The following is an 11,903-nucleotide window of genomic DNA, read 5'->3' as shown; positions in this document are numbered from 1 at the left end:
CCTACCATTAAAACATGTTCATTAAAAAAGCCTTATTATCTTTTATTAAAATTTTTATCAAAGAAACCTATAAAAATTAAATATTGACCTTCCAAAGAATTTGACCTATCAAAATTAAATATCGACCTTCCAAAGAGTTTGACCTATCAAAATTAAATATTGACCTTTCAAAGAATTTGACTTTTCAAATCTCAAAATAAAAATTTATGACTCCATGGTCAGTTATTTTAAGGAAAAAAACAACAAAAAGGCACTTAGAATTCATAGCATATGTGAAAGTAAAGAGGAGACATTCCTAACAACATAAAACCTTTGACATAATATACATAACCATCTGTCCAAACAATTAGTCAACTAACCAAATAAGGATTTAAACATTGTTCAACAAATTTAAATACAACTCAAATATATACTTAATTCATGGATAAATTAGTCTCTAGTACAAAACTAATGTCATGATATATAATTAAATTTACCTTCACCACAAAACTAATGTCATATGATATATAATTAAATTTACCTTCACCTATCAACTTAAGCTTTTTGGTCAATTCATGAATTAAGATTTAATTTAGATAAGTTGTAAAGATTTTCACAATGGAAAGAAAATATGATTGAATTAGCTAATGCAATTTTCTTGCAAAATTGTGGATTATTGATAATGATTACTGCTTCATATGGTAGGCCTCATCCGTATACTTTATTTGAAAAGTGGCCAACAAATAGATACAGGAGAAAAATAAATGTTCTACTCTACTCATTATCAAAACTTCCAACATGCTATAATTTAACTTCAGCTCTAGAAATCAAACATAGAACTTGTTTATCCTATGATATAACCAGAGAACTATATTTCTTTTTTCGTATTTTTTTCTGCCCCCCTAAACTTGGTTGGGCGAAAAGAATATGATATGGTGATGGATGCTAGCTTGAACTGAACGAGACCTGTTCGATACTAACTCATCGACCGGGCATTTTTAGCATGCAACACGAACCAGGTATTAAGGTTAAGAAGCATCATCTGAGCCAGGTAGTTCATTCCTTGGGCTTCTTACTCATGGCCTTGCGCTTGTTAACATCCAAGTATTTCTTTCTTAAACGAATGGCCTTTGGTGTAACCTGCATCCAATAAGGCAAATTCACAGTTAAATGGTTAAAAACACAAATAACCATTAGAGAAAGTATTTCGAATTTGTATTCAATGATTATTAAAGGACATAAATATTTTCGAGTGCCGACTCAATTGTTTTTAAAAAGCAGGTAAGTTGTCGTTGCCTCATTAAATTATTTTTTTCTGTCAATAACCATACAACAAAACAAAAACATTGTTACCATACAAGAACAAAATAAAAACACTGTCCGACCCTAAATGTTATAATATTAAATTAAATAAAAAAAAGTGATATATTTTTTGCATCAGGGTAACATGGGCTGAGTCAATGGGCAAGAATATCTGAAGGTAATCGTAAATGAAGATGGAAAGAAAATTTGAATAAATCAGCATAAATTACCTCAATAAGTTCGTCAGATGCTACATATCCTATGGCTTCTTCAAGAGTCATCTGCATTTAAGTTTAGAATTAGATGTCAATGTTATTGTTACTAACTTAGTAATCACACTTAAGAAAAGATAATAGAGGTCCCATTTGTTAACCATTTTGTTTTTTGTTTTTGTTTTTGAAAATTAAACCTATGGACACTACTTCCACCTCCAAATTTCTTCCTTTGTTATCTACTTTTCAATAATGGTTTAAAAAATTAAGTCAAATTTTGAGAACTAAAAACAGTAGCTTTCAAAAAGTTGTTTTTGTTTTAGAAATCTGGCTAAGAATTCAACCATTATACTTAACAAAGATACGAAATGTGGATGAAATAGGCTTAATTTTCAAAAACAAAAACAAAAAACCAAATGGTTACCAAACAGCCATGTCCTAAGACTTTCTATAACTGAATCCCACATCTCTCCACTTTACTACAGAGAGTACATAAATAACACATCTTGGATACTTCACTCTATGACTAATTAATTATATACGACTGATAAGGTGATCTATATTTTTTCTGCAGACGTGGAGTGACAAATTGCAAAGTCAATGTATATATTTATTATTTTCTTTTTAGAAAATTGTAAAGTCGATGTAGAAATAACATACGAGTCGAGGCGGAGATAGCTTCACATTTTCATCCTTGCAGGCAGCACGGACATTGGTTAGTTCTTTAGTTCTTACAGGATTAACCTGGAAAAAGAAAATTGATTACCATGTAAACCAAGTAGAAACAACTTCAATCAAACAGTCTAAACATAAAGTTCTGAACTTACATCTAGATCCGAGTCCCTAGAATGTTCTCCAATAATCATTCCATCATAAGTCTGCAAAAGAAACTATCAGTAAAACTAAACAGAAAACATTTCCCAGATATTATTATACAATGAAATGATAAGTGGAGCCTCAGTTAATGCAGAAAACACAATTGCCATATTTGAACAAACCTCCATTCCAGGATTCACAAAGAGAGTTCCTCGAGCTTCTAAACTCATTAAAGCATGAGATGTAATTGTTCCATACCCCATTGATATCTATTCAAAAGAGAGAGAGGAAAAGCAAAATGTGGGTCAACTCGAGAAAAAAAGGGTAGATAAACTAGAAAGTAAGTCAAGCCACATGTTTTGCTCGGATCAAACAGGTACAGAAGTCAGATTATAACACAAGATTGATTTTTAAAAAAATTAAAATTTAAAAAAAAAATTGGAACGCAATTCTGCCAAACATAATATGAAAAGGACAGAAATTACGTATTCATCAAAGTGAAAGATCAATGCAAACTCTAATTGCTAGTTTTTGTTTGTGAGTGCTGCATGGTTGGATGAGTAACACTTCTTTCGTTCTAATATTGATACACACATACATCCTAATGCCAAGATTTTCAATTTTTTTTTTTAATTTGTGTGTGTTCAGGACAGCATGTGTCAACCTCAGTCCTCAACTATTCACACAAGAAAACTGCCTACCCTTACTACATAGTATATTAAATCCTATCCTAGACAGATGGCCACTATGATTTGGACTCATTCCATCCGACCCTATGTGCCTGATTATCACCTTCATATACCCAAGTTAACAAAATAGTAGTTCATATTATGACTAGTCCTCCATTCTATAAAATGCCAGCTCTAGAGGCAGAAAACTTGTGATTCCACCTCCAGTGAATTAAGAGATAAGTACAACAAAACTACATCACTTAAAAAATTCCTAAACAAAGACTAGACCATAACAGAAAAAATGAACTTAATGTAATTTAACTAAATTCTGCATAACATACCAGTACTCCTTTTCGAACATTTCCAAGAGGACCCCGATGTTTTTCATAATCTGGAAAAGGATAACAAGGATTAGAACTATAAATATGAACATGTAGGAGCAAAAATGATGGAATCAAATGATTTTGGAGTATCAAAAAGAGTTATTAAACAAACGTATATAGTTGAATATATATATATGCAAACAAGCAGAAGGGTGAGTTCTTGAAAGATAGAAACTATTTTTAGGGGGGTAGTAACTGAGTTCTTGAAACTAAGGCACTAACATTACGAGTTCAAGACAGTACAATCAAGGATCTCAGGATCTCAAAATTAGTATTTAGAATAGATATTTGAACATAAAGTTCAAGGGTGGAAACCAGGCACATGATTCCTCCAAGAGTTACCAACACTAAAATACGAAGTATTCCATATCACTAATTCTTATTCAACTCAGAAAATAACAAAACGTGAAACTCTAATTTGTACGACTATCCATCCCTGCAGTTAGCTGATAGGACCACAATTATGTGGCAATTTCAAGAAAGAAAGAATATAGGAGAGGCGGTTGAATTGGTTAAGAACTTCTAATTCCATTGGGAGAAGTGGAGATTTAAAAGAAGGAAACGGAAAGAAAGGATAGTGAAGTATGAATATCAAAAGTGAGGAAGGAGAGCTCTCGAGAGTGGAAGGAGAGCTTTCGAGAGTGGAAGTTCAGAAGACGCTGTCGTGGAGAAGCCATCCCAGTGTGCCGCTCATCGTCTACTTCCACTAGGCGATCGTGTAGTAAAGCTCACAAAAGGTAGACGATCGTATAGAAACTGGTAAGCGATCGTGTAATCATAATTGGTAAGCGATCGTGTAGGAGTTTGTGAGCGATCGCGGAGGATTTAGTAAACGATCGTTTAGCAAGACTGAACAATCATGTAATAGATTGTAAACGATCGTTTAGTGTTGGGTAAACGATTGAGCATCATTTGTAAGTGACCGATTAGTATCGTTTGACTCTTATCGTTTAATAAATAAGTTATTCATCGTTTAGTTCCTTTCCCAAAAGATTGTATCAACACGTTACGAAATAAAGATTTCCAAGAATCAGTATCCTAACAAATTGGTATCAGAGCAAACACATGGGCAAGCATGGTTCAAAAAGATTTCGAAGAGCAACTGGAATTACTAGAACAAGAGATAGCGAAGAGTATTGAGAGATTAGAATGGCAAACAGAGAAACGTCAAGAAATGTTCGTTTCTTATGTTACGGAAATGGCCAAGGGAAAGACAAAGGTGACGGAGGAGGTAACAAGATCGCATACCCATAATGTGTGCGAAGCAAATAGTATGATGAAAGCCACCGGTGAAGAAGCGATGTGTGACCGGAATGAATTCAAGAAAGTTGAAATGCCGGTGTTCGGCAGAAGCGATCCAGACGCGTGGTTATACAGAGCAGACCGCTATTTTCAAGTTCACAAGTTGACTGAATCTGAGAAGATGACGGTGGCGGTTGTTAATTTCGATGGCATCGCATTAGACTGGTACTGTTCGGAGAGAAACAAAGAGTCGTTTGAAGATTGGGAAGACTTGAAGAAAAGGATGTTAGCCCAATTCCGATCTTCAAGAAAGGGATCGATCTGTGGGAGATTCGTGACTACTAAACAAGAAACGACTATGGAAGTGTATCGATCTGTGGAGGTGCCGAAGTCCATTATCTCGAACCAAGATAAGGAGTTTGTGAATCACTTTTGGCAAGAGTCGTTCCAACTGTCGGGAACCAAACTCCATCACAGCTCAGTTTCTCAACCTCGGTCGGATGGTCAAACAGGGGTGGTGAATTGCAGTGTGGAAATGAATGGGAGGTGCTGCTGTGGTGAGCGAACGAAAGAATGGATGAACTGGTGGCATTGGGCGAACTATTGGAGTAACACTACATATAATGCTCCTACTAGCTTGACCCCTTTTCAGATTGTGTATGGTTGACAACTTCCAGTGTCGATTTACTATGGAAAGGAATGTACGGCCAAAGGGACTTTGAGCCAACAAATGCAAGACAGAGATGCTGCATTGCGCGAGCTGGAGGAGCATTTAAGGCTAGCTCAAGAGAAAATGAAGGAGTTTGTTGACAAGGAGCGACATGATGTTGGAGTTCCGCAAAAGCAGAATGTGAAATTATCTCCCAAGTATTATGGAGCACAACAGGCAGTGGACAGAGTCGGATCAGTAGCTTACAAGTTAATCCTTCAGACAACAATGTTGATACATCCAGTGTTTCATGTGACACAGCTAAAGAAATGGGGTGGACAACCAAAGCTTTACCTTGAGGACAAGGTAAAAGTGGAGGGGGAGGTAATGATAGAACCTCAATTATGTGGCAATATCAAGAAAGAAAGAATAGAGGAGAGGCGGTTGAATTGGTTAAGAAGAACTTCTAATTCCGTTGGGAGAAGTGGAGATTTAAAAGAAGGAAACGGAAAGAAAGGATAGCAAAGTCTGAATATCAGAAGTGAGGAAGGAGAGCTCTCGAGAGTGGGAGTTCGGAAGACGCTGTCGTGGAGAAGCCATCGCAGTGTGCCGCTCATCATCTACGTCCACTAGGCAATTGTGTAGTAAAACTCAGCAATCGTGTAGCATTTGGTAGGCGATCGTATAACAAAAGGTAGACGATCGTATAGAAACTGGTAAACGATCGTGTAACAATAATTGATATGCGATCGTGTAGGAGTTTGTGAGCGATCGCGGAGGATTTAGTAAGTGATCGTTTAGCAAGACTGAGCGATCATGTAATAGATTGTAAACAATCGTTTAGCGTTGGGTAAACGATCGAGCATCATTTGTAAGCGACCGATTAGTATCATTTGACTCTTATCATTTAATAAAGAAGTTGTTCATCGTTTAGTTCCTTTCCCGAAAGATTGTATCAACATGTTACGGAATAAAGATTTTCAAGAATCATTATCCTAACATTAGCAACATTAGGATGCCAAGAATTCTCTGTCGATAACTCTCATTAAACTCCTGCTCACTAAGTCAAATTGAAAAGGTGCAAAAACAGATACCAGAGATCGTAATGAAATACTAGGGGGAAAAATCAAGTAAATCACAATGTTATTCTCAGCAGAAAACCATAACACAAGAATAAATAATTCAAGTTCAAAATACATACTTAAGAATGCTCGATGCATAAAACCAGTTCCACGTGTATCACTGCTAAACACACTTCTGTAACCAACTAAGCCCCTGAGGAAGACCAGATGACGAAAGTCGTTCAGTGTGATGGAATGCAAAGACCATCATCATCAGGATGCATTTTTCACAAAAAGAAAATTTTGAAAGGAAACAAATATATTTTCAAATTTTTTAAAAGATAGAGGTACTAACCAGGGATACAGTTAAATTTTTTAGATACATCATATTATAATAACACCACTATGAATAAAGCCAATGCAACACCCATTTGTTGACAGTTAACCCTTCTCTTTTTTGCAACATGTGTTGAGCCAAATTATATCAATCTTATTTGAAGGTTCTAAAATCGCCAGCATCCCCCTCAATAAACTTTTTCAAGAATCTACAGACTACGGTATCCTTATGTTGATGACAGTGTCAATTCACCGCACATTATGTTGGTCTAAAAATGCATTGCTGATTTCACAAGTATTTATGTTTCCTACCATTAAATCATCAATTAAAACATTCAATTGCTAGGAACACTATTCAAAATTCTCGGGGAAGGTTAAAACCAAAGTGGACAATCGTGAAATCTTCTAACCTGGATGGGCATGTCAAACACAATCTAGTTCTGCCAATGTTTCCTGGGACTGGACCCATCTCAGTAACTTCAGCACGCCTATGCGATAAGGCTTCCATAACTAAACCAACATGTTCTTCATTAACCTGAATCAAATCACAATGCTTGAATTTTGCAACAGAAAATAATAGAAACAATTACATGAATTACATTACCTCTATGGTGACTTCTTCAATTGGCTCAAGCTTCGTTGAATTCTCAGTTTTATACCTGATGCAAAATTGTAGTTCAACTCAATTATTTTACGTACTCTCCATTTCTTTGAAAGTTTCATGTAATGCATAAACAAATAAAAATACGTGGGACAATTGCAAGGGATGAGATTTACATGGATAATTCCATGCAGAAGCATCAGTAAACTCACATTACTTTAGGCGGTGAAACAGATAACTCAAATCCTTCACGTCTCATGTTCTCAATCAGAATACCTGATTAAATAAGCACATATGGCTTCAGAAGGATTAAAATATTGATAAAAATAATAACATGCAACTCAATAAGAAAATTAAAAAGTTTGAGTTTCCAGAAAACAATAACCGTACTAATAAGATTTTTTTTTTTTTTAAGCCAAGCTTTCATAAGAAAAACAATATTAATATGAATATAGCTATTGAGAGAAACCAAGCATAGTTTCTAACCGAACTTTCATCAATAACTATAATAAGAATAAAAGTGGTGTCTGCTTGCTTAAGCCTTAAGCCTTAGAAATTTCATTGAATGGAAGGTTCCAAAGAAGGGTACCAAGTTGAAGTTCGCCTCGCCCCTGCACCTCATAAGATTCTGACAAGCCTGGAAGCACATTTATGGCAAGATTTGTTTCTGCTTCGGCCATTAATCGGTCACCAATTTTTCCACCAGTCAACTACAAATAAAGTTATAGTAGTATATGAGTAGTGCAAATCATTTCTAATTCCGTTCAATATTTAGATTCAAACAGACATTTCAACCAAAGATGGGGAGGGGGGGTAGGAAAACATAGGCTATATGACTATAAAATACCGGCAAACTGTGATACTGATACACATACACCCTCCCACTATTGCAATTGCAAGTAAACTAAATACAAGGATACAGTAGTACTAAAAAAAACACTGATGATGTAAAATCACTATAAGGCTGATAATACCAAATTTCAACAAAGAACTCACATGTGTACCATCACGACCTGCTAGTGGAGAATCATTAACACCAAAAGTCATGGAAATAGTAGGAGGGTCCAATTCAAAAGTAGGCAAAGCATCCAAAACCTGGAAGATACAAGAGTAAAGGAAAACATCAGTGAAGCACAACATAAACTCTTAAGATAAAGGGAATGTAAACAACGTACTTCAACATTAGCCACAGTATGGCCTATGGAAGGATTTGCCAGCCCAGCCATTGACACTATATCGCCAGCCCCAGCACTATCAATTTGAACGACAGTTGTACCTTTCTTTTTCATTAATTTCACAACCTACAAAACATGATTGACATAGTTCTCAAAATTTTGTTTGATATCAATCACTGTGAATGTGAAGAATAACTCTGTAGAACCTCTTTTCATATAAAGAATCACTTCGAAGAACAATAATAAATAAGAAATACACATATAACTAAGGTAAGATACCCTACATTAGTCTTAAAACCTACATGTGCCCATCCAAACAACAAACAGATTCAAGTTATCAAAATCATACTCAGCTCAAGAAATTTTCGTCCAACAAGCACTAAAATCCGACTTTTAACCGTTTTTAAGAGTTGTATAAAAATGAGAAATCACAAACCTTTCCCTCTTCAATTTTTTCAACCCCAGAATCCTTGACTCGGAGTCCATGAACTCTATCACCAGTTCGGATGACACCGCAAGCAATTCGTCCAGTCAATATTCGTCCAAGATAAAAGTCCCGCTCCATCATAGAAACCTAAAAGGCAGTATCAAATATGTTGTAAATTTTATGGAAGAATATAATTTATATCTACAAAGGCTAGAAGATAACTGAAAAATCTAAGTGCAAAAATCATGCGATGCTTTAACACCTACCAGCATCTGAAAGGGTTCATCAAGTTTTGCTGCTGGAGGGGGAACGTGTCTTATAATGGCATCAAGCAACTGCGACATATTTCTCAATTCACTAGGAGGATCTTTAGTGAAAGTGTCAGAAGCCCACCCTTCTTTAGCAGAAGCATAAAGAACAGGAAAGTCCAACTGCTCCTCTAAATAAAAGTTATAGTGGAATTAGTTTTTAGGATTAAATGTCTGTTTGAAAAATTTTTGGAGAAAGATTTCTATATATATTTTCAAAACAGTAGTTGAAAAGTGAACCACTGTACACCTTTGTTTTCTGAAAATGGGTCATTTATGAATTCACATGAAAAGAAAATAAGAGGTATTGTAAAGAAAATTTAATGCACTCACTGATGACTGAATTTTGTTATTTAAAATATAAAATAGAAAATAGAAAAACAGAACTGTTTGAAACCATTTCCAAACAACACTACTCATTAGAAAATAAGTTATGGCCACAACAGGTGAAGTTGCAGTTTAGAAATTTCGACTTCACTCTTTATAGGTACCTGTAGCGCCCAGATTTGCAAATAGATCAAATACCAAGCTCTCAACTTCATCACACCTCTCTTCAGATACTGCATCAGTAAATATTGGAGTAGTCACTACAATTGATTCTGACCTTAATTACCAAAACAATACTTGACAAGCTGGAAACAAGCAAGGGAGTTAAAAAAGGACTGAGATAAATACCACATTATAATGCATGAAAGGACTAAATAGATAAAAGATCATCCTACTTTTATGTCAATATCTCATCATGATAAGGAGCAAACACAATTTATATAACCAATTAACCTGTTATTCTTCTGGTAAATTGCCTCTCAATTATTGATTTAGTTTATCCAAAGTCTCTCTAGATATGTCTTCTCAGGAAAATATAGGTCAAATATTCAATCTGGGTGATATTTTGGATGGGGGGAAAAAGCAGGAGTTGCATCTCAAGCATCTGTTCTATTAAAGAGGTATACTTTTTTTTTTAAAAATACCTGATGGTCGGTCTACTTTGTTCAGAAGAAGAATAGGTCGGAGCCCATACTTTAAGGCCTTTGCAAGAACAAATTTTGTCTGAGCCAATGGACCTTCACCAGCATCAACCACTAAAATTGCACCTTCAACCATTCCAACAACACGTTCAACCTACATCAGATAAACCCAAGTTGTGTATGGTAGTAGTAAGATTTACTGCACTCCAAGAATTTCATAGACAGTTGGAGAAAGATTGTGTTTCTTTCTCTGATAATCAACGCTCAGAAGAATAAATGGAAATAAATCTAGGACTTCCTATTTCGATGCTAGGACATGGACAATCATGGTGACAAGTTGAGCAGATATGAAGAACCAAGCTTTGTAAAATTCACTGTGCATCGAGTAGGTAATTAAAGTAATAAAACTATGCATATCACATTTATGATAGAGTTTTTGAATTTTCTTTCTTATAGATTCCAAAAACAGAACGTCTGAACATAACTGATCATTATATGAGATCAAATAAAAATGAAAACTTCACATCCTGAATCTAAGCTTGACTAAATGTACAAATCTAAGTTCCAGTCGTTGGTGAAATGGAAACATACTTCTCCACCAAAATCTGCGTGACCGGGCGTATCAACCATGTTCAACTCATTTTCCTTCCATGAAACAGAAGTAACCTGCCCAAAAAAAAAAAAGAAAATTATCCCCATCAATCAGACCATTGATACGCAGTTACCAAATAAATTTGAAATTGTATCAGATAAGATAAACCCATTCAATCGTTCCTAAATTCTTCATACGTCTATCAATCGCACAATCCTCCTACAAGCTAACAAAAACAACAAATATACAAAAAAAAATTAGCAGAAATTACCTTGGACGCTATGGTAATGCCTCGTTCACGCTCAAGATTGATCGAATCCATAGCTCGCTCGTGTGGTATATCCGCACCACACTGCCTGAGCAAACGGTCCATGAGTGTTGTTTTTCCATGATCAACATGAGCAATCACAGCCACGTTCCTAAGTCGGCTCGGATCAAGGTCGCTGCTAGGTGAAACGGCAGCAGCAGAAGTGGCAGTGGCTGCTGAAAAGGCGCGCGCGAGGAGATTCGGGAAGATGGATGATGGTGAGATAATATGAGATTTAGGATGGTAAGAGGAGAAAGAAGAGGAAGATATGGATCTACGAGATGATGAACAGAGATGACGGAGCAATGGACCGGCCATTTCCGCCGGAAACGGCAGAGCTTTCAAGAGGTTTTAGCTTCCGGCGATTGTAAACTACAAACGGTGGAAGTTGCTTGATAGGGTTTAACACTTTTCCTTTCTTTCTCTCTCTCCAAATCCATTTCTCTAATATTATATTTCTATAAAACAATTAAATAACAATACAAAAAATATATTGCTTAAAAAATAAAAAATAAAAAACATATACTAGAATTTTTTTAAAAAATAATGTAGTGAAATCGTGTATGGGGTACACAATTCCCATGTGGCAAACTCGTGTACTCGGTACACGAGTACTTTTAATCACCATGTTGGCTGGCTGGTTGACCGGACAGATGCAAACTCATGGGTCCAGTCCACGATTTGCTTGTCTTTTTTTTCTTTTTTTTCAAACAGTGTTGACTATTTTTTTTAATTGTAGATGTACAACAATATTAAAACTTTAGGAATTGGTCCACAAATTCCTTTTAATTATATATTTAATCTATAATGAAAACATCTTGCACCCATATTTAAAAAAATATGTCATCAATTAGTTCTTTAATTTACAATTTGA

General features: G+C 35.5%; 1 protein-coding gene across 1 annotated transcript; it reads right to left on the bottom strand.

The window, feature by feature from the left end:
- Positions 1 to 632: 632 nt before the first annotated feature.
- On the bottom strand, positions 633 to 11,472 carry LOC120078558 (50S ribosomal subunit assembly factor BipA). Its single transcript, XM_039032835.1, has 19 exons — positions 10,994 to 11,472; positions 10,722 to 10,796; positions 10,134 to 10,284; positions 9,654 to 9,722; positions 9,121 to 9,293; positions 8,864 to 9,001; positions 8,428 to 8,553; positions 8,249 to 8,347; positions 7,842 to 7,962; positions 7,465 to 7,528; positions 7,256 to 7,310; positions 7,062 to 7,186; positions 6,456 to 6,529; positions 3,322 to 3,371; positions 2,492 to 2,578; positions 2,321 to 2,371; positions 2,154 to 2,237; positions 1,512 to 1,562; positions 633 to 1,119 (listed from the first exon to the last, which is right to left on the bottom strand). The coding sequence occupies exons 1-19, from the start codon at positions 11,345 to 11,347 to the stop codon at positions 1,036 to 1,038; spliced, it is 2,031 nt and encodes a 676-aa protein (XP_038888763.1). The 5' UTR covers positions 11,348 to 11,472; the 3' UTR covers positions 633 to 1,035.
- Positions 11,473 to 11,903: the final 431 nt, after the last annotated feature.

The sequence above is a fragment of the Benincasa hispida genome, chromosome 5 (genome assembly GCF_009727055.1).
Source record: "Benincasa hispida cultivar B227 chromosome 5, ASM972705v1, whole genome shotgun sequence".
Classification (NCBI taxonomy): Eukaryota; Viridiplantae; Streptophyta; class Magnoliopsida; order Cucurbitales; family Cucurbitaceae; genus Benincasa; species Benincasa hispida.
The sequence above is the reverse complement of the archived record's forward strand: the minus strand, read 5'-3'. Positions and strand labels throughout refer to the sequence as shown.